We start from the raw sequence: 24,013 nt of genomic DNA, 5'->3' as shown, positions 1-24,013 counted from the left end.
CGGCACAAAAGCAGCAGGAAAACAGGACTTTGGTGTGTGGAGAATTCAGTTTCACCTCAGTCTTGCCCACAGGGTCTTTGGGGAGTATTAGATTATGACGCTGCCAGAACCAACATCAAACCTGTTGTGCAGAAAGGTCACCAACACGCTGAAATGAACATGGCCTCAGTCCATCGGAGGGACTGAACACTTTTTATGACACCCACCCGTTGCCATGTTCAGGGATTTCAAGCTGCTGAACGATATGTGGATTTGGAGAAGTTTGATTGAACACGTTGGGGCTAAATTCTCTGGGTAAATAATGATAATGAGCAGTTTTGGAGTCACCAGTTTGTTCTGGATTGTGCAACTGTTCCACCTAATTAGGACTCTGTTTACACGAATGCTGTACAACACAGTCAAACAAAACCCTGGATCTCGCTGGCTTTGCATAAATGGGGATTTTCTTTATTGGATGGAAAGTAAACTTCTCGGATGGATCAACTTTTGCTGAATTTGAATCTGATCAAAGAATGCATTTATAGATAGAAAGACTATCGTGATTTACTATTGTGATGTTGTCAGTAAGTTTAATCCAAAAGTGGTCATCTGATTAGAATATAAATGTTTATATTCAAAAATAACACAACAACATTTATCATTTCGTGATAGCTTCTTAACTATTTTTCCCCAAGTTTTTGACCATTAATGAGACTCCATGTTGCAAAATCACAACATCAGGTGACTTCGTCATCTTTTATTTTTGCACAACAGCAGACAGCTTAAGCAGAGGAAAATATGCACTTTGCAAGATGTCACTCCAAAAATCAGCAGCAAATAAACAGAGGTAGTTTCTCAGAAAATAAATGCAGAATGAATGCATTGAATCTGAAATGCTCAGTCATTTAGGGCTACTGTGAAAATAATTACCCTTTTGCATGGAACTATTTTTTAATGTCAAAGCTAGTAATCTGTAATCTGCAGTGATTTATCCTGCTGTTGTCCTTTAATATTTCTCAGTGTGACTTGTGAATTACCATGATGACAACCAAACCCAAGATAGCGCCAAATCACAACAACAGCTGGCTCACAACGCTTTGTATTGTAAGGTAAAGACCCTACAATGAGACAAAAAGAGCTCAGTTTAGAGTCTGTTTTCAGCAGAGATGTTCAAAGACTGTCAAAGCAAACATGGCCAACAGCATCAAGGAAACTGAACAAACAAACAAACCAAATGGTTGAATTTAAGCTAATGGTGTCCAACCTGCTTGCCTTTCTCAAAAAGGTCAAAGATTCAAACATGTTTGTACATAAATATCACTTCAGACTTTTCCACGGTAGCCCTCGTTGCCTTAAAACAGTAAATTTGTCCTTTAAAAAGGCAGATAAGAAGGGAGAATCATTTTGGTTTCACTTCAAAACAAACAGCACATATAAGCAGAAGTTTGTTTGCAGGGCGATGAAACAAGGTTGGAAACCACAGGTGCGTGAGTGTATGAGGATTCTTAACCTGGGCCAGGTGGACAGCCTCCAAAAGGCTTCATCATTTCAGGGAGCCAGAAAGTTCCAGGCACAGTGGGGGTGAACTGTTGTATGCTACATAAATTTAACCTTCTTTTTTTTTTACAGATTAAAGTGCAGCACTGACCACACAGGCATTAACACTAACAGTGTGTTTTGTTTTTCGTTTGTTTTGTTTTTTAAATAACATTTTAAAGAATAGTTTGACATTTTGAGAAATATTCTTCTTTGATTTGTTGCTGGCTTGGATGAGAAGATCAGTATCACTTTAATTTCTATGCATTAGCTACATTGTATCAGCTAACAGCTAGAAAGCTTAGCTTAGCTTAGCTTAGCGTAGCTAACCTTGCTATCTCTAAAAGAAGCACATATATCTTTTTGATGATGGGGGGGGGGCAGTTTTATTGCACTACTAACTTTCTCTAGTTTCCACTTGTTACATGCATTGAAGACCAGCACAGGCTCCTCCCAAGGAGAAAGCCTTCTTTTTACCAACTAACAAAACCTATATAATGTGCTAATTTCAGTGAGAATTTGTTACCTTTCTGTGTCAAGTTATGCTTATGAACAAAAATGCTACATATTTACAGAGATCTTTTCTTCTTATCTTCTCTTATGTTGTCCATTAAAAAGAGCATTAACGTTTCTCTTTCCTCACTGCTAACCAGTTTCTGAAGATGACTGCCTGACCCTGGTTCTGCCAGACGTTTCTTCCTGTGAAAAGGGAGTTTTTCCTTTCCACTGTCACCAAATTTTCATTGTTGGGGTTTTCTTTCTAATATTCTGGGATCCTTACTCTGCAGTATAAAGCTCCTTGAGGTGACTGTTGAGATTTGATGCTATCTAAATAAACTTGAATTGAACTGACTCTGTTGGAAAGTCTATTGAGCATATTTCTCAAAATGCCACACTAAGACTCTGTCTTGTCAAGGATCTGGTTTTGACATTTTGTGCTTGTAGGTTGCATATTTTTATATTTTCAATAATGCGTAAAATAATATTAATAGGTTAAATCTAATTACCCAAGAGAAAATCTGTGATGAAGAATAATCTTAGTGTTCAAAAAATGGAAAAGTTTCATGGAATGGAAAAAACAGAGCTGAACTGGGGGTTTTGTCCTGGCACATAAATCACCCGTGTGTGCATCTTTTATGGATGTACAGGGAGCTTTATCGATATCGGTCCTTTAATACAGAATTACAGCACAGTTCATAAGGAATAAGAGAAATGTGGTGCACTTTAATCAAACTGGGAAAGCCTGTGAGAAGTCTGTAATGAAAACATCTATGCTGAAGCCTGAGGGGACTCCTTGAAGGGTGCACACTGTCATGACTGGAAAAAACAGCAGGACAATGAGACATAAGTGCGGCAGTAACAAACACAACAGATTTCCTTTTTTTCCTGTGTTTTTTATAAATTCAATTTGATATATCCTGTAAGATTGTCACAGTGATGCAGCAGCTCTGCTTCACAGCTAAAAGGACTTTTTCCAGGACTTGCAGAGGATCTTATGGAAGGCATGTCTGAAGTCCCGGTTGAAGATGGTGTAAATGGCAGGGTTGAGGGAGCTGTTGCAATAGCCAATCCAGAAGAAGAATTTAAAGAGGGGGTCGGGAATCCTACAGGGTTCCCTGCACACGCCATACAGGCTGTAGCTAAAGAAAAAGGGAAACCAGCAAACAACAAACACTCCCATGACAACAGCCAGGACAAATGTGAATCTCTTCTCCCTGGCTTGGGAGATCTTCTTCCTGGCTACGGAGCTCTTACGGCGTTTCCTCCTGGAGGCGAACAGATCCATGGACTTGTTACTGACCCTGGAGATGCGAGTGGATTGCTTGGAGAGCGAGCTTTTCTTGTTGCTGGTCCTCTTTGCGCTCTGGGACTCCTGCAGCTGGGGCTTGTGACCTTTGCCCTCTGACGAGGAGCTCTCCTCCATGTCAGCCTCCTCAGTCTGTTGCCCGATGGTGACGGTGCGTTGGCTGGGCGTAGGCGGGCACTGACAGTGACCGTTCTCCCTCTCGCCGTGGAAAGGGGAGGTGGCTTTGCTCAGTCCATTCTCAGTTTGTGTAACGCCATCTGGCCTGGGTTTTTTTCCCGACATGCTTCTGGTTCTGGTTTTGGCCACCTGGTATATTCTGATATAGACCAGGATCATGATTAAACAGGGAGCGAAGAAGGACGCGATGCTGGAGGAGAGGATGTACCAAGTGTCATCATTCAGCTCGCACTGAGGCTGAGAGCTGATCTCACTGTTGCTGTCGATAGATATGAGCGGCGGAGAGGAGATGAACGCAGATATAAGCCACACGATCAGGATAATGCACTTGACGCGTTTAGGAGTCCGCTTCAGGTTGTACTCTACAGCTTGCGTAACGGACCAGTACCGGTCCAGGCTTATTGCGCACAGATGCACAATAGATGAAGTACAAAACAAAACATCCAGAGCCAGATAAATACCGCACCAAACTTTTCCAAAATACCAGTAACCCATGAGTTCATTTGCCAAAGAAAACGGCATCACGAGAGTGGCGACCAGGATGTCCGCTGTGGCCAGAGACACCAGGAAAAGGTTTTGGGGGGCTTTCAGTGCCCGGCTCGTTAACACAGCGATAACCACAAGAATATTTCCAACAACGGTAAAAAGAATGAGAAAACTTACGAGAGCGGCGATGCCAGCTATCGCTGCTAAAGAATATCCACTGTCCAGCGTCCAGGAGGAATTCAAATGGATCACCGTGAACGCATCCATTCCGCTGGCGTTGAACGAATCCATTATTACATATATTTGCGTGTGTGTGTGTATCCTGGATGGATTTTGTCAGTTCTTTTCAGATCTCTAATGCTCCTGTCATTAGAGTCCATCAGAAACGCTCCTCCGTGGTTAATTTACAAATCTGACGACATGGATACGGGCGCACGCAAAAAATAAGATAAAATCCCAATTAACGAAGTCTCTGGAGGCTCTTACAGCCTGTTGATCGGGTGTGTCTCAAGACAACTTGCTTGAATTGGAAAGACACCCCTGGTATAGTTTTGTCACGGCTCCTGTTCGTCAGGAGTTGAATGACATCCAGCCGCAGCTCTCCTTCCTTCAGCATGGTGCGCTCTCGCTCTTAATGATGCCCCATGTGTTGTTCTCATAAAACTCACCCACTGCCGCCCCGCCCCCGGCACACATTATTTTCATATTGTGGGAATGTGATAAGGCTGTGTCCAGATGATCGCAAACCGATGTAAAAATATTAATGTTAATAGTATTAATAACATCTGAAAATGTATAGGTCGATAAGAGAGCGAGAGAGAACTCTGTATATTGACGTGCTGGTTGAGTTTTAAGTGTCGATAAAACCTGAAAGACTTCCTCTCCTCTTTAATAAACCTCAACTCACTGGAGGTCAGTATTGCTGCACTCATCATCAACTATTTCCCCGCTGCAGAGTCCTAAAGGTTGTTTATGGCCGTTAAGGGAAGAGACTGTCAGCCAGGCCGTTTGAGATGAAATGAAAAAAAAAAAATAGAAAAAGAAAGTGTGATCAAGAGTGGGACAGGATTTAATTTGTGGAGCACCGCGCGCGCGCGTGTGTGTGGCAGCAGTTTTGAGGAGATCACGGAGACGGAGTGTGAGAGTAGGTGTGCTGAGGGGAAGTTGGGGTTTTGGAGCTGAGCTCACTGCTGAGAGGCAGGCTGCTAATCCAGACACACCGCCGTGTAAATCAGGTATAGAAGATGGATTGGATTTTCTACAGTCTACTGCGTTTCACCTCTTCGTACACACCTCCACGCTACATCAGTCCTCCACCCCCCCTCTCTCAGGCGCACACACAAACCTGCATGCACTGGTGTGGGTTGTACTTGAACATCTGGCAGTACCACTGGGGGATGCACAGCACGCATGTTAACAGGTTAAAAAAAAATAAAAGATGCCTGGAGCTATGCCAGTGTTAACATTTCTGAGCCCCATGGGATCTTTTTTTTTAATACGAATAACACATCTTGGCTGTGAAGAAGCTTTAAAAAAATTCAAAATGCCAGCTACTTCTACCAAAATATACGAAAACATGAGCGCAAGAGACGGAATTTCACAGCTTTAATTCTGTTCCGTGGGGCAGCAGTGTTATACTCACGTGATTTCCTCAGCAGATTGCAACGGAATAATATTTTTCAACCTCAGTTATCGCATTTGTATGCACAAAAAATCCTGCAATCCTTCCCACATACACCAGAAAAACAAACGAAATATAAAACATTGCAGCAGCCGAGTGTTACATCCACCCTATTGCACGCACGTATACACTAAAGAATACATCTGAATAGGTTTAAGATGAAGAGATGCCTGAGTTGATGATCATGACATCCGCTGATCTCGATCAAAAGCAATCATCACTCAATTATACTTTACTTTATATTCAAGACCAGACAGATGTGACTGAGTCTGTGGACTAATAATATGCCAACTGTTGAAAATCCAGTAGAAACATAACCTTTAGCCAAAGCATCTGAAGTAAAATGAAAAGGCGCTGAAAATAAGTTTGAAGTTAACTCGCTTTACAAATGTAATAACATGATCAGTGTCTTTAATATCTGCATCGATAACTCAGCAGCATCCCAGTGATACACAGTCATCCTCCTTAGAAGTACTTCATGCACTAAGTGTCTCTTCACAGCTGACTTAAAACAAGTAGATTTAAATAAATTTGTGTTTTATACATCGCTGGTTATTTTTAATTAAATGTTTGAACAATCAAAGTATACTGAATGGACAAGGAAAAAAACAATACATCTGTCTTCTAGCTTCTCTGTGTTGTTTCTTTTTCTTGTTTTTATGAAACTCAAGGGGCAAAAAGGGGGATGATAACATGTCTACCCATCTATTCTATGTCTATCTATCTTTAAACCCTCCTGTGTCTTCCTTCTCAGTTAAAAGTTTTTAGTTTCTTCTCAAAGTGAGCCCTGAAATGAGCCCTTAACATGTCATTTTTTGATGGTTTCAGTTTCATTTACTTCCCAATGATAGTAATAAAAATAATATATTTAGGGTATAGCATCCATTTGGTTGGTAAAGATGTAATCATGCAGCTTTAGTACATTAAAAAATGGCCTCGGCAGTGTTTTAGTGGTGGTTCCAGAGGGAGGTGAGACCATGACTCATCATCTTACCTCATTCTAAAAGTTCGCCCAGGGAGTCAAACCAGTGACCTCCTGGTGACCAGGATGCCTCTGTCAGCGTCATCACAGACCTCCAAGCAGCTTACACAGCTGCAGCAGCACACCTCTAGTTCAAAGCTCCACTTCACCAAATCCAGAAATCCCAAATGAGCACCAAGAAATTATAATTCATTGCCTTTACAGGAGAGGAAGGACAGTAGTAGCAAGTTTGCAGCACTTTCACATTGTCTCCTACTATTGCCTTGAATCTGCATGAATATTTCAGCAGTTAACCTGTCTTGCACTCCCTGTTTCTCAATTATTGACTGGAAACTCTTATCAATGTGATAAGAGCTTCCAGTCCTCGCTGATGAGTGGGCGCACATCTTATCAATGCGTGCCTACATTTTTTGGGGGAAATACCAGACAAAAAACAAAGAAAAAACTGCACTGTATTTTAAAAATGTGCTGCAGTGTTCACTCTCAGGTAGCAATGACCTGCCGGGTTTATATGTGTGCAGTGTCCAAAGGGAGAGATGTGCTGACAGCAAAGATGATTCCTGTTTGTTTAAGGAACTCGGTGATGGTGGGGAATGATGCCTCTCATTCAACCATAATTACTAGGAATTCCTACTGGGAGTAGGAATGGTTTTCCTTTAAAGGGGCGTATTATGCTTTTCCTTTTTTTCTGTCATGCAGTATATGCTGTATTTTCTTTAGTGGATACTCATATTAAACATCAAACAAGTTGCAAAAAGCTGCAGACTGCTCTAAACACTTAGTTTCACAGGTCTTTTCTTTTCTTTTAGCTCCATGTGATGTCAGTGAGAGCGGACAGTGTTAATTTAGTCATCTCAGACCTGCTGTTCAGACCTTTTTTCGGACGGGCAGCCAATCAGGAGAAAGTTTAAGCTTAATCTGAGCTAAAACATCTTGTTTCCTGGAGTGGGTGAACAGAGGAGGACCAGTACAGAATAAACAAGGACAATTCTGAACTGTGAATGCAATAGCAATTTTATACTAGTCATTCTCTTCCACTTATCCATATCAGGGTCATAGGGGGGGCCTATCCTCCTATCCCTATCCCAACTTGCCAGCCTGACGGAGGGCGAACACAAAGAGACAGAAAACCATTCACACTCAAATTTACACCTATGAGCAATTTAGCAATCACCAGTTAACCTAACCCTCACTAACTCCGTGTCTTGGGACTGTGGGAGGAAGCTGGAGTACCCGGAGAGAGCCCACACAAACATGGGGAGAACACATCCACACAGAAAGGCCCAGCCAGATGTTGAGATGAACCCAGGATCTTCTTGCTGTGAGGCAACAGTGCTAATGGTCCCACCATGCTGCCCTAAAAAGAATAAAAACGTGGAGTTGCAAATGAGCACAATAGACCCCATTTAGTTTTGAACAATGAAGGTCTTAAATGATATTTTGCAAAAGACAGCGGTTAAAGGGCCTGAGAGTCTGATGTGTCCTAGTGACACCTTTTCAGCCACACCCCAGAGAGATGAGCTTATTCCAGCACTTGTAGAGCTGTCAGACTGTGATGTCTTTTTGCAAACACAAATGCAGCGTCTGTATCTCCTGTATTTTACAACTGAATAAATGACACAGAGAAACATAAAAAGAAACGAGGTTATAAAATCCCAAATTTATGTCGCATGAAATTAATGGGAAGCAATCGCATCAAGTGCATAAAATCCAGTGCACCTTGTAGTCACTTAGAAAGCCTTTTTTTCTTAATTTTACATGGCGTAACATATAAAACAGTTGCCCTTGCTTTTAAAGAGTCAACTGTCTCATATGAAAATTACTTGTGCAGCTTTTACTGGTTAAACAGTATCTTAAGGTGCCTCAAAAAGAAAAAATAACTTCTGTTTGTCCTTTGTTTTCTTTCCTAGTCTCAATGCTTTTATGACTAATGGTTATCCGTCTCTGTGAAATTGTTGACAGTGTAGAGTTAGTCAGGAGAAATAATTCAGTGCTTAATCTTTGCCTCGAGTTGAGTTGCAAACTGTCAGTGCCGCTTCATCACAAACATCCAATTATACTGACGTTTACCTTTTATAAAACTGGGACACATTTAGGACTCATCCAGCGTGACGGATTTTCTTGAGCGAGTCCCTCTGTTCGGTGAGGTAGTGATAGTGTTAGGTAATTGCCTCTTAGGTGTTTTCTGATTTACCTCTGTGGAAGCCTGGCTGACTGTTGTCTAGTTTAGAGTACAGTGGGGGAAATAATTATCTGATTCCTTGCTGAATTTGTATGTTTCCTCAATTGCAAAGAAACGAACGGTCCTTAATTTTTTGGTAGTTTCATTTTAATGAAGAGAGACAGAGTATCAACTAAAAATCCAGAAAAAAACACACATCTCATAAAAGTTATGAATTGATTTGTCCCAATCAATCAATCAATCAATCAATCAATCAATCAATCAATCAATCAATCAATCAATCAATCAATCAATCAATCAATCAATCAATCAATCAATCTTCCAGTCTCTCTGTGGGTGAGACCAGAGCTGTCAAAGGGACAAAACTGTAGCGCTTCACAAGGCTGAAATGGACTATCAGCGAGAAGCTTGTTGTGTTGGGAAGTTTACTTTTAAAATGTATTCCACTACAGATTACAGAATACATGCCCCAAAATGTATTTTGTAACATATTCTGAATACTTTGGATTACCAAATATATTATCATGCTTTTTACAACTACATGAATGTACTATTGCTGTGTGATTTATTACTATTACTGATGGTTACTTGCCAAACCAACACCAACTAGATGTTTAAATCTTAATATAAAATGAGTAACAGTAGGGTGGACATTAGGTAAGGCTGCACTTTTTGCAGCGATCTCATATAGAAAACTATTCCGGGCGTATATAAAACAGGTCCGCGGCTCTGAACCGTAGTAAAGGGACCTCTGGCTAATACGTCGGGTTCCGTGTCGAGCTCGTAGCCGAAAACTAGCTTTACTTTGTTGTCTGGGTCAACTTTGCTAACGAGAGACAACTGGGCTCGTCAGACACTCTTTTTGGCTGCAGTGCTTATTATTATATTTACATGCTTCCATCTCCCGTTTCTGGTCGGTGACAACTCGTACTTTTCGACTCTTTTTCTCCCTCCCTCGCGCTCACAGACACATAACGAGTACGAGGCTACATTCTTTAGGGCTATGCCTGTAACACTCTGCCTATTCGATTCATATTAAATAATTTTTTGAATAATAATTTTTAAAAATATTTCTTCACGTCATTATGCGGGCTGCAAGTAGAGGTGACATGGGCCGCGAGATGGAGACACAGGCATTAGAGCCTCTTAATGTGTGTTTTGTTTGGGTTTCCACCGGCGTGTAATTACCAAAAATAGAGAGGGCATAGTCTAACATATGAAACAGGAAAAGACTGCCGTGTAATCCATTTATTTCAACAAAGTAACTGTATTCTGAATACCACCTTTTTAAAAGGTAACTGTAACGGAATACAGTTACTCATATTTTGTATTTTAAATAAGTAATGCCGGTACATGTATTCCGTTACTCCCCAACACTGGAAGCTTGGTGACATCGGTGTGATTATTCGGAAATGGAGCAAATATAAATTGATCATCAATGCAAGATTTTGCCTCATGGGATGAGGATGATCAAGAGAAATTTGGTGGATCATCTAGAACTACACAGGAGGAGATTGTTAATGATCTGAAGGCACTTTGGACCACATTCACCAAAATCTTATCTTATAAGGGTACAAGACAACTTCACCACATTGAGGCCCAATGGATGGAACCATGTACTGTAAAATCTTGGAAGAGAACCTCCTTCCGTCAGCCAGAACACTGAAGATGTATCGTGGGTGGGTCTTTCAGCATGACGACAACCAAAAACATACCACCAAGGCAATAAAGGAGCGGCAAAAGAAGAAGCACATTAAGTTCATGTAGTGGCCTAGCCAGACTCAGACATATACAAAGTCTGTGGAGGGAGCTGAAGGTTCAAGCTGCCACAGGGCAGCTAAGAAAGGATTTAGCTTGGAAAGACAAGCGTATGGATTTCTTTAGGTTTCTTCAAGATGTTTCACCTCTCATCTGAGAAGCTTCTTCACAGATTAAGCCCTATGGGAGTGTCCCCAGGAGGGTCATGGACCCCCTATTGATCCTCTACCTAATCACCTCTACCTAAGGTGTGAAGGTGTGGCTTGGTGTGGTCCATAACCCTCTTGGGGACACTCCCATAGGGCTTAAAATCCTGGACTCTTCACCAATTGCTCTGAGAACTGAAGAAGGTTCTCAGATGAGAGGTGAAAGATCTTCAAGAAACCTAAAGAAGTCCAGAGGCTTTTCTTTCCAAGCTACTTAGGCTATGATGACCTGGATGACTGAGAACCATCACAGATTAAAGGATTTCAGGAGTTTCTGTAAAGAAGAGTGGGCCAAATCCCTCCTGAGATTTGTGCAAACCTGGAGACCAAATACAAGATACATCTTACAGCTGTGCTCACCAATAAGAGTTTCTCTACCAACTACTAAGTCATGTTTTATTTAGGGATGGAAAACTTAGTTTCCTCAGCGACATGCAAATTAGTTTATAACTTTTATATAAAGTGTTTTTCTGAAAATGTGGTTTCTCTCTCTGTCTCTCTCTATCAAAAAGAAAATGCTATTAATTAGAGATTTCATTTCTTGGTAAGTGAGCAAACTTGCAAGTTCATCATTGGATTGATTATTTTTCCTTCTACATAGAAAGAAAACTCTGTGTGTCAGAATATGATGATCATACGTATGATCATCTCTCTTCTCCATGATATCAAGTATTTCCATCAAAAGTTTACACTTCACATCTGCATCTCCTTAAAGATTATTTCTACATGAGAAATATTTTCATTATTACCATAAACAGTCTTGATGTCACAACAAATTATTAAGACTGGAAAGAGAATATTCAATGTGTGAATAATCTATTATAGCAGCTTCAGTGTCCTTACAACTTGGGGTCAGCAGCGTTGACTGGACTCCAGAGCCCAGCAGCCCCTTAAGCAGAGTAAAAATGGTCTCTGCAGAGCTGCAGAGGAACGAGCAGCGTATTTTTAAATGAGCACAAAAGGCATCGGCGAGGTGTGACAAGAAATTGCGAGACTGACTGAAAGCCCAGCGTGAACCCTTTTGTGGGCCAGTCATTATGGATGGCAAGCCTTGCAGCCCTAATTCAACATTTATTTGCAGATAGTAATTCAGGATTATTTATTTAATTTACATGTTTGGTGTCAGGAAAGAGATTTTGACAATGTTAATGTGTCACTATTATCCACGAGAATAAAGAGGCAAAAAAAAGCCCATTATGGTTCTTGTGGAACAAGATTCATTCTCCCTCTGTGCTTGATTAAAAATCGACCGGTCATACGGTGGATTTAACACTTAGTTACTTTTATCACAGTAACCTGTATATAAACTTCCAATCACAATTCTCCAGTCTCTTTGTGCTTTCAGGTGCAGTGCACAGTTGGACCTAAATCTGACTTTTGCAGGAGGCGAGTCCATAAAGTGGATCTTTTGTGCTCATTTCCAGCTCCGTACTTCTGTCTTGGATTCTGTAGAGTAGCACTACATAACTCACACTTCAAAATAACCCTCATTTCTCTAACACTGGGCCTTGTCTGTCTGAAACTAGCTATTTTACCTTGATTGACTTATTCTAAATGGCCACTCCTCACAAGCAGAAGGTTTGGTTTGGTCATCAGTCTTACTGACATCATACAGATCATACAGTGAAAAAGGGATCATTTAGAGTACTCTGAAACTGAACCTTTTGGTTCACAGGGATGAATATCCCGTCATTATCATGTCCCTGCCCCCCACCTGTCCTCCAGGTGCAGATCTGTCTTCTCTCTTTCTTCTATCAGTGTGAATGTTGGTGTGGGTGTTACTAACCACTCTCTTCCAGTGGTGGACGTGGTCTCAGGAAGTCTCCAGCTGGTGCACCTGTTTTCCACCCACAATCGGTGGCAGTACTTAAACCTGGCTTTCACTTCCACTTGTTGCCCTATTGTTGTTCTGTGTATGATGTAGCATCAAGTTCTGTCTCTTCTGTACTTTTCCACCTGTCTTTTCCCTCCTGCTAGGAAAGCTGTCCGAAAGCATGCCTAATACTTACCTGAATGCCTGCATAGAGGTCAGAGTGGCCTGAACCTTTGTCCCGTGGAAAGAAAGAGAACTGTAAATCCCAGCCTGAATACTTTCTTTTGAACACTCATTTTTACTGAGTTCAGTTTATTAGCACTGTTAAACTATCTGACTGTGCCCTTCGCTTGAGCCCTTCAGATTAACAGCCAGGATTTGTAAATGAAGCTTGAAATATAATTAAATAATTACGTTTTTTAATGGAAACTAAGCTTTGAGGGGCTGTTTGTTGTTTTCATGGATCAAAAGCAAAATTCGCATTTCTGAAAACTTGATTTTGTTTCAGTTCAACTTCTTGTTGAGTTGAGTCGGTCCAGCAGGTTTTCAAATTTGTTACTGTCAAGTTTGCTTTTGTTAGAAGTTTCAAATTATAATAAGATTTGAACCCCATAGAATTACAACAACGATCACTGTGATTAGTTCAAACATATTTAACTTTTAAAATGAGCATCCATGATTGTAACAGTATATACTCAAACATAAAAAAAATTATAGATTTTGAAAAACATATTTTTTCCATAATTTAATTCAAACAGGGAAACTTGCATTTATTCTATATTCATTAAATAGAAGAGCGACTTCGGCAGGGTTCAATCCTTGTGGGGTTTTTTTTAATTTTAATGACTTTTGCTTATAGCTCATGACAACCACTGAGTGAAAAAAAAATCACCTCTTGTGAGTCATTTAGGTTTAATGACAACTTTTGTTATGAACAGTAGCATCGTGTCAGGAAGGCTCTCAAACATCTTCGTCATCCACATCCTCCTCGAAACAAACCACGGAGTGCTTGAAGCTGCAGTTTTTTTCTTGCATATAAAACTCGTTATTTTGTCCAAACGTATTTGAAAGGAATATGATTCTGTGTTTAGCTGTTTGAGATTACATACCATCATCTAACCAGTTTCACAGATATTTTGCATGATAACAGTCTAGTTTTTCTTAGAGTTTATAGAGTTTTAGAGTTTTATTTCAAGCATGTAAATATAACACAAATAACAAGAAAATCATGTATATCTTCATACTTAAACAAAAAGGACTAAAATAAAGTATACACTTATTTGTTCCTATCCACTTATTTTAAATTCCATAATTTATATACAAGTTTACATTCATATAAAATACACACATAAAACAATTTAAGCTCACAAACCAACACCCTGTGATTAACACCCCACTAAATCTTCTAGTCTTCACACACAAGAAGAGCAGGAGTCCCTAAACAGGTTATAGAGACCTAATCTTAACAGTAAATGTCAGCAGAAGAGTCCAAAAATAAACTTGAATGAAAACTGAACCAAAAGCAGAGCCCAAAGGCTCTCAACATCACAGGCAAACAAGGTCTTTGTAATTTTGCAAACATAGCTCTAATTTGGATCTGAGCCCCAGTGGAGAGGAAGATGGTGAGTGCGTGAGAGTGGCTGGCTGGCACAGGATGGAGCACAGAGCTGCGGCTGCTGAAGGGAGTGGAGAGCGAGGATGGCCAGTAGGCGTAGAGTGGGACGGGCGATCTTTACTGAGAGAGAATGGAAAATGGAAAGCTGGGCAAAGCTCGTCTACTTGTCAGTTGGCAAACTGAGTAGAGGAAGAAAACCTGAGACCATGAAGTGAGGATAACGCTGAGGTCAAAGATAACTCGAGGAAAGCTAGACAACAACAACTTTGTACCACATAGGAAGACTGAACAACTTGGCATCAAACGATGAGACGTGCCGGGTTTTAAATACTGCAGAGCCCTGTTGAGTGGATGAGTTTCAGGAGTGCTGTTTGACTGGCCTGACAGGAAGGAACTTGGCACCGCGCCTAGACAGACAGATACAGGCAAGGAGAGAGAGAGAGCCAGGAATACACAAAGGAAACAGAAAGAAAGAGGGAGAGATACCGGCAGCATCAGAACAGCTCTTCGTGATGGGTGTGTATACTTCAGTAGTCGTGTTGGAGAGGCGAAGAGATATCAGCAAATCCCACGAGGATGTAAAGTTACCAAATAAGATGGTCAAGTATGTGATATAACATCTCAGGAGCTTAGTTTTCTTTGCCTTGAAGAGTACCAATAACACAGTCAAACTTGGTTTCCAGTATGATAATCACGACATTCAGAATCAGTGTTTTAATATGTTTTTAATCATGACTTTTTCTTTCCAGTCATAAGTTTTATACATTGATATTACAGCACACACCTGGAAAATAATATTGTATATAACTTGATTTTGCATTGAAAAGTTGAGATTAAATGTGTATTTTTACACAAAGAGACTATATAAACTTAGACTTTAGTGGCACAATTTTTAAAAGCATCTTCATTTTACTTTTAAAGCCAAAAACTTTCTTTTTGAAGAAGTAGAAGTTATTTTGTTAGACTTGTGTCCTATAAATGTAACCGTGTGTCTGTGTTAACTTACAAAAATATGTAAAGAAACAACATTAGCGATCTGCATTTCAACTACCAATGAAAGAAAAAGAATTAGACTTTTCTCGTACATTGTTTTATTTACCTACAGTTTAAAAAATGCTTATTACAACCTTAGTTCTGAAAAATGTAAGTAAAAACAGAATGGAGTCATTTGTGAATCTTATGAACCCATATTTTATTTACCATAGATACAGAAAACAGGCAACATGTTTAAACTGTGAAATTCTGCTATTTCATGAAAAATATTACTTATTTGGAATCTGATTGCAGTAACAGTTCACATAAAGAGATGAAAACTGAAACAAAAAGCTAACAAGTAAGTGGTACTAAAACAAAAAGACAGAGCTGGAGAGCTTTTGAGACTCACACAACAGTAACATGATCGGGGTTAGAAAGAGCATCTGAAACAATTTCATAATAATGATCCTCAGCATATAACTGCATGAAATCTCATCATCTACAGAACATGTTGCAATCAAATATCTACAAAGATCACTTATTTCTACAAACTGACTGCAGATATGTTTCTCTTAAACTGAATATATTTCATTTTGAGCATTCCCAAAAACTTACTACTGGATGAAAACAATCTGCTGACCTAGACAAGAGGTTTAGTTTCTAACTCACACGTGTTGATGATCCGAGCCGATTAATTTAATGTACTAATAGCATTTGAAGCGTTTGTCTTCAGCATAGTCAGGAGTTATGAAAGAGTAATGAATGAGCTGTATTAGAACAGTGTTCGCCGGTTTCACGCCTGCCTGGTGTCAGCGTGAAAATCAAAACAGAAAGCATCGTCGAACATCCTTATAATCCATGACATGTTTACATAGGGAAATATTTAATGACTTGTGTTTACAAATTTGGTTTCATCTTTGTTTGTTGCTCATGTTAAGGATAGAAAAACGTGGTTGTATGAATGGATATGAATGTGGCTCGTTGTATAAAGCAGTTTATACAATATAAGATATACAATACATAAGAAAGTGTCCATCTACCATGTCTAATTTTAATATACGAGCCAAACTATTTTTATAACTGTCCAGCACAAACTCCAAACATTCATTGTTTTTTCCTTATTATTTTCTTTGCTTGAGATTTTTTTCTCTTTGTTGTTGTTGATGTTGTTGTGTGATTGTACATGAATATATTTTTCTGATAAGCTAAAAAAAAGCTGCCATGTTAGGTTATGTGGAAATATAACTTAATTATACCTCTTACAAATCTGTCAGAGGCTTTTTTAATAAACCAGTTATTAAAATTAAGATAACCGTTTGCAGTACTGAAGAACATTTTAGATACAAAGTGATTATTTTCCATATAACTGACATATTTAAAAATCTAGTGTTTTAAAAGTGGGCGTTTTAAACCATTAATAATCTGTAGTAACATTACAGCCTTAATGATGCTGTAAATGTTTATGAAATATGATGCCAAGCTGTAAACGTCATCTTAGTCTGCCTTGTAAAGTTTTACATTTATTGCTGAAAATTTAGTGTTTCAATTAACTGTTGGCTGCATGTCGTCATTTCTCATAATAAGTGTGCCGCAGCTCTTAGCATTCAGCAGAGTGAAACTGGAGGATTTCATGGATCAGGGAAACAAGGACATGTGGCACGAATTTTGTGCCTTCTGAAGTATTGCAGTTGTAACCTGCAGCAAATGCAATATGCATGCAGTGTTCATGGTCAGCAGCTGTCATCCCTTCCATATTTTGAAAGTCTATGAAAAGCATTCGTGTCCGACATGGAGCTGCTCCAGTTTTCCCTTTAATGCCCCGCACAGCGTCCGTCATTGTGCCAACAAACCAGAGTCTGACATTAGATCAGAAAATCTGTCACATATGCGGGAAAGAAGTGCTGTTACACAGTGCTGTCAGTGTTGGAGCTTAAAAAACATTTGTAGGAAGATTAAAGTGTTTTTGACCAGCCATAGTGATCAGTGACGTTATATTTTAATACTTTGTATTCCAGGCAGGAGATGTATCTCTAAAACCTCTATCATCCCAGACTGTAGGTTTGTGGTATTAAACTGAGCTAACAGCCACATCTAGTCAGACTGTGGTCAATTAAAGTAATTTTGCATCTTAGAGAAACTCAACTGTGAGCTTTAAAAAGTCCACATGGTGTGAAATCACACTGAAACATTACACTTGGCCCTCATATACTTGAAGCAATAGTTCTGAGTAAAATGCATCTGAAATATATCAAATCAAAGGTTTATTTATTCAAATAATCAATCATTAAGAAAACTGTGCCTGCTATAAACTGAATGTATACCCATCAAGTAAATTTCATTTGACCAACTTACAAATGATTTACACTGTGTAACAAAATTACATGGACAGTTTAAATGTAATCAAATTACTTCGAGTCGGCATTTTGGGCACAAATATGTTTTTGGGTCGTCGACTATGTGAGTTGGGACTGCACTGACATGTAAATATCTGGTAGTACATATATCACACATCATGATAGTGTTTAAACCTGTGTCTTTTGCACAGTGTTCCTATTTAAATAAAACAGTAAAACTGGAACATCATTAAACTGGAAAAAAGTTCAAGCACAAGCTCTTATCCATAAAGGAAATTTCCTCAGATATTAGAATTCACTCACTGCGTCCAGCAAAGAGATTTTTCATCACTACAATCTCTGCGAGGAACAACACTTTTACTTATCTATCTCTGGTTTCAAATATTAGCCTAACTTATAAAAAGCATCATTAATTTAGAGCTCAGTGTGAGTCCAGAGCACCATCTGAATCCAGTCTTAATGATCAATGAGCTGACTGCCTAGCAGCCAATAAAACTAATAAGTAATGAGCTATTCAAAGCATTGTAGCAGTGTATTCAGCGGTGCCATGCACTTTGATGGGTGTTTACTGTGAGCGAGTAGTCCAGCCCTACTTCCCACGAGTCCAGTCTCGTGCTGGTTTCACAGGAATTTTGCACTGATTCTTTTTAGCAGGACTGGTGGTATAAACTATATTTCAACAGGGGGTTTCCAGCCCAACTGTTTGGATAATTTTTTTTCTTGTTAATTCAAATGAACTTGTTTCTAAGTTTGGGAGGAATTTGCGCCAAACGTCTAATACAAAACGACACGGGGTCTGCATCGTTACTTCATTTTTTGCACCATATCAAAATATTGTTTTATAACTTAAATCTTTTGCTCTTTTCCTCTTAATGCCTACTGTAGACCTTTTTAAAATATCAGGGTAGATGTACATTTATTTTTGGCTTTTATTCTGTGATCAAACAAAAGTTTCATCAATACTTGATATTCATTTTGGAAAGCACATACACCGCATCTCCAATGCTGTGGAGATACCTACAGGAGCTGAACTGTCATATCAACAGCATTTGCCAATCTAACACCATCAGATTGTAGATCAACATAAATGCCCATCTTAAACATCTTTTTAAAGTAAGGAACACCATGCTAAACCACACACTGTATCCATTACAACAGCATGGCTTCATAATAGAAGAGTCTGGGTCCTGAACTAGCCAGCTGGCAGTCCAGACCTTTTACCAACTGGAAACATTTGGAGCATCTAGAGCTGCTAGAATCTTGTATCAGACAAGAACGGGACAACACGCCTCTCCCAAAACTCCAGCAGCTGCTCTCCTCGGTTTCCAGATGTTTTCAGAAGGTTGTTAAAAGAAGCGGGCACGCTTCACAGCGGTAAACAAGGCTGTGTTCCAACTCTTTTGAGACACGTTGCTGCCATCCAATTAAAAATAAAGGTAAAATTTCTCAATTTAAATATTTTAAATATGTTTTATGTGTTCTGTAAAAGGCAGGATTATGGGATTTGCAAACTCCATTGGGATTGGGAGTGTAATTGTTCTGGCCATAATCTATAATTAGCAGAAAACCTGCAAGCTGTGTAAGATAAGAACATAAAAACCTAGTTTTGGTCAATTTTCTTACCGTGGAAAATATTTTTTGCATAAAAATCAATATTTGCCTGAATCTTTGAGACTTACAGCAACGTGCAAATCATAGACATGTGTTTGCACTACAAGGTTTACATAATATTTTTGAGTGAGTCAGTGTATTTTTTTTTCTAAAGCATATAAACAAAACATCCAATCAGGCGGTGGACATGCCTGATTAAATGACATCCCTTTGAATGCAACCTCAGCTTGACTGTGTGTGACAGCTCTTTGCTTTGTTATGATAAATTTCTCCATATTTGTTCAAGGACTAGCATGCAAATGAAATGTCAATAGGTTTCTTGTTTGGCTGCACATTAGCTAATGGCTGTTTACGCTGTCTATTGCCTCCCATTGTTTTGAAGTAGACTAGTTCAAGTGGGTTGAGTTTTGATAAATTTATTCAGCAATTTTCTTTTTTTTTTTTTCCTTTTCTATTTTTTTTTTCTTTTACTTTTTTTTTTGTGGTTGTTATTCAAAAGCTCAAGCCGGCCATGATCTGCAGATCTGAGGATAATGCATGTCTTTCCATTTCAATCAAACACATACAAACTGTCCTTTTGCAGTGTGAGTCATAATGTGCAAAAAAGAGAGATGGGATGAAGGAGCTATGGGGACTCCTCAGTTTCATGCACTCTTTATGTATTTTTCCCTACTATGTTTCCTGTTTTAAACCTCTCTGATTTCTCACTGACAGTAAGAATAAGCAAAATTTAACATTGTTTTCTCTGCTACTGACATCACTACCAGCTGTGACGTCAGCAGAGATGAATAAATTGTAATTATATAAATCAAATAAATCATAATAAAAATTATATAAAAATAAAATAAATTCTTTTGTCTCACTAATGAATAAATCCTTGTATTTTATTTAGTTTTTTAGTCAAATAAAATATACTTACTAGTATCCCTAGCATGCAAACTTAAGTGAAAATTGTGTGTTTTTACATCCACTATTTTCCCATGAAACTATGAAGTCTTTTTAAATCTTAATAAAAAAGTATCAGGGCCATGTTCTGTTTTATTCTTCGACTTCTTCTTAGACGGACACTTACCATATGCTCTGTCTGATTTCATGACCTTGTGAGGCATTCCTGTCACTCAGCCTAAGCCGTGCACAGCTTGGCAGCCAGGGATAAGAAGTGCTTTATGAAAGAATAAGAAAAATGCATAGCAACATCAAATCTTCACAAAATACATTCATCATTTCATTTGTCAATGGCAATAAAGATCATTTTTCCACCAACGAAGACATAACCAGCACTGTCACTATGACTGTTACCCCCTGTGAAGAATTGCATGTTCAAAAAAGTGCACCATAAACATTACTACATCATACAGTCCTGTGAAACTGAGAGTTTTTGAAAAATTAAGTACATTCCACAATTCAGTAGCTGCTAGAACCACCTTTAGCAACAATAACTTGATGCAACTTGACTTTATCAGTCTGTAGAGGAATACTGAGACACTCTTCTTTACAGCATTGCTTAAGTTCTTGGAGGTTTGCAAGCATTTGTTTATACACAGCTCTTTCTTTAGAGTCCACCACAGCATTTCAGTTTTGTTAAACTCTGACTTTGACAGGATCACTGCGACACCATCATTCTTTTCATTTTCATCCATTCTTTTGTAGATTTGCTGCTGTGCTTGGAATCATTGTCCTGATCATAACACTCAGACAGATGGCCTCACATTAAGTCTAGAATACTCTGGTATACAGAGGAGTTCATGGTCAACTCTGTGGCTGCAAAACAAGCCAAATCATCACTGCTCCACCACCGTGCTTTACTGTTGGTATGGGGTGTTTGTGCTGATATGCTGTTTGATTGCTTTATGCTCAAACAGCTACACTTTGGTCTTATCTAAAGGACATTGTTCCAAACGTTTTTTGGTTTGTTCAGATGCAACTTACCTAAGCTTAGCAAACCTAAGCTGTGCTGCCATGTTCTTTTTTTAAAATAGAAGTTAGGTTTTCTCTTAGTAAATGAGCTTTCTAAATGAGCCATATTTATTCAGTCTTCTGAAGGCCTGTAGAGTCTGACATGTAGCTCTTAGGCTGCTTGCAATGGCTCTGAGCACTGCACGCTCTGACCTTGGACTGAATTTGCAGGACACATTGTCTTGGAAAGACTGTGGCACTTGTCAACATAAGTGTTAACAAAAGAGTTCCAGACTAGGAAACTATCAAAACTGCTTTTATAGAGGTGCTCACACTGCTACTTAACCTATTAATTCCTATAGAAACACAAAGGGTATACTTTGTCTTTTATAGGACTGCATAGTCCTGTGAAAACTCTCTTCCTCACATGACTGTACTCTGAACATACCAACAAACCTTGATTTATAATCATCCATATGATTATGTCAGCCTCCCCTCATTCACTCATATCCCACTGATGAGCTAAAAGGTAATTAAAGTAACTGAGAATGAAATCTAGGATGTATCCAAACATGTAAAAGTGCCAGAGAGAGTGAGCTCCATAGACACTCTGGTTAGACAGACATTTACGATTATAACAAACCATTCGCTGTCAAGTTCAACCAGTGCATCTTACATCACTGAGTGTAAACCGAGACAGGACTTTCGGACTTCAGCAGGAGCTTCAGCATCAGATTAGCTCATCATTTGAATCCAGTGGGCAGGAAATGGGAGCTAAATAAAATCAGAAGCACATATCAACATCCTTAAACTATCTACAAGTGAGCCAGGTGATGTGAGTGCAATTCAGCGCGTGGTCAGATGAATTTCACTTGCCTCACCGAATGACATCCACTAATAGGAGCAACAGGTGGTAACAGTGATACTTGAGCTACATTGCAATAAATGCACTGTTAAGTGGTACAATTTGGAGACAGATGTAGAACAAGATACTTTTTTTTATCTGCGGTATAATTGTACATAATCTGACTGAAGTTGTCCTGTCAGTCAGCAGTATTCTTATTTTTTTAGCCGACATAGGCTAAAGTGTGTAACAGCACGCCTGTAAAGATTTAGCTTGTTTAGAATTATTTTTAAGAGAGTTTGAAGTGCTGTGGGGTTTATTGCTTTTGCAAACCCCAACCAACAGGAGCAAAAGCGGTAGATATGTTTTAGACAAGCTTCTAATGTAGCTAAACTTCGGTCATTAGTATTTAGTCCAACTTACCAGTTTAGGGACCAAGGGTTGTTAGCAATTCCATCATTATCCAATGGGCTTAGTTTGTGGGTTTACAAATTGCAAGTTTTGAAAATGCCATGTCACGTCCACATCCACTCTGCTCTGCTGCTCTCACTCGTATTGTGAGAGCAGGTCCTGAGAGAGAGCAGGTCCTGGATCCTGTTAGAGTGGGAGCTTGTTTTGCTCTTGATTAGATTTATGTACACCGTCCAAAAAATCCCGGCCAAATTTGTGTGAAGTGGAGCAATGCTTGTAAGTCGCACTCCTCATCCTAAGAAATCACATTTCTTCAGATGTCCTGCTTGAAAATGCAAAGTAACAATGTCACATACTATATTATTCTGTCATACGCTGAATGCAGTAAGAATGCTGTTTCTTTATTTCTTTATGGATCAGTACTAGCTGCGGCTTTATGAGTTGGTCAGTGTGTCCGTATGTTTCATCACGGTAGAAATGAGGTCCTGGGGAAACAGAGGCGCTCATGAGTGCTTTGGCAGGTGTTTATATGTGTGTCCGTGGACAGATTATGTTACCATATGGCCTGCAAACTCATCTGTCTCGACTGTATTATGGCTACCTCGAATAAGTGCTGCGTGACACCGTAACACTCAGCAAGTGCAGGAGCGCTCAGGGGACAGCGCCTTGCACGCAGTTCTGTAATGTGGGCAAAACTTTTAGAATGCATTAACACCTCAATAAGACACTTCGTGATCTGAATACTGTCCGCAGGATGAAGGAAACAGAGCTGTAGAGTTTCACATCAGTACATCTGTTGACCCTTTAGATGGAACATTCGTGCATGGGATTATTTTTAATCACAGCTCTTTTAATTGAACATATGCCAGCATTAGAGATGCACACTGAAGAGGAGGCGACTACACTGACAATACGCCGGGTTTTCCCTCGGCCCGCCGCAGATAGCAGATTAATATTAATTTACTTGTCTGTGGTAATGGGCTGTGTGTGCTGGCTTGAAACGCTCTGCTGCAAGCTTCAGAGGATGAGTTTTGTCAGCAGTTTAGGAGTTTTGTTCTGTATCTGCAAAAACAGACACTGATCATTTTTGATAGCTGGCACTTTATCTCTAAGTGGATGTCGCTCTTATCGAATACCGAAAGAGAGAAAACAACCCTGAATTCGTTTAAACTGATTAAAGAAACCGTTGTAGGGAAGTGTAAACAATCTAAATTGAAATAGACTGCTCACAGAACATGCTGACTATGACTTCCAAGAATATTTTTCACTTCTAATGGAACGCATTTAGATTTGGGGAATTTCAGGGACCTCACAACACTGTAAAATCTAATTAGTTCCCAGAACTCAAAAAAATTATGGAAACTCGTTGCCTCAAAAAAATTGAGTAAAGCTTAGCTAAAAATGACTAAGTTAGGACAACTTATTTACTTTGAGTACTCTGTACAAGCTCATTTGTTCCCAGAACTCAAAAAAATTGGATCAAGTTTACGTAAGATGACCAAGTTAGGACAACTTACTCATTTTGAGTACACTGTACAGCCTTGTTAGTTCCCAGAACTCAAAAAAATTATGGAAACTCGTTGCCTCAAAAAAACTAAGTAAAGCTTACTTAAGATGACTGTTAGGACAACTTATTCATTACAAGTCTGCAGTATTAACAATAACTTGATATTTCTGACTGTACAATACTAATTGTTTAC

General features: G+C 39.2%; 1 protein-coding gene across 1 annotated transcript; it reads right to left on the bottom strand.

Annotated features, from left to right (window-relative positions):
• Positions 1-721: 721 nt before the first annotated feature.
• Positions 722-4,601, bottom strand: adra2c (adrenoceptor alpha 2C). Its single transcript, XM_005464458.2, has one exon. The coding sequence runs from the start codon at positions 4,274-4,276 to the stop codon at positions 2,975-2,977; it is 1,302 nt and encodes a 433-aa protein (XP_005464515.1). The 5' UTR covers positions 4,277-4,601; the 3' UTR covers positions 722-2,974.
• Between the last annotated feature and the right edge of the window lie 19,412 nt (positions 4,602-24,013).

The sequence above is a fragment of the Oreochromis niloticus genome, linkage group LG3 (genome assembly GCF_001858045.2).
Source record: "Oreochromis niloticus isolate F11D_XX linkage group LG3, O_niloticus_UMD_NMBU, whole genome shotgun sequence".
In the NCBI taxonomy this organism is placed as follows: Eukaryota; Metazoa; Chordata; class Actinopteri; order Cichliformes; family Cichlidae; genus Oreochromis; species Oreochromis niloticus.
Note: the sequence above shows the minus strand (reverse complement) of the source record. Positions and strands in the feature narration are given on the sequence as shown.

What these genes read in the sequence shown, in the direction of transcription:
- adra2c (XM_005464458.2), bottom strand. Translation starts at nt 4,276, where the DNA reads ATGGATTCGTTCAACGCCAGCGGAATGGATGCGTTCACGGTGATCCAT.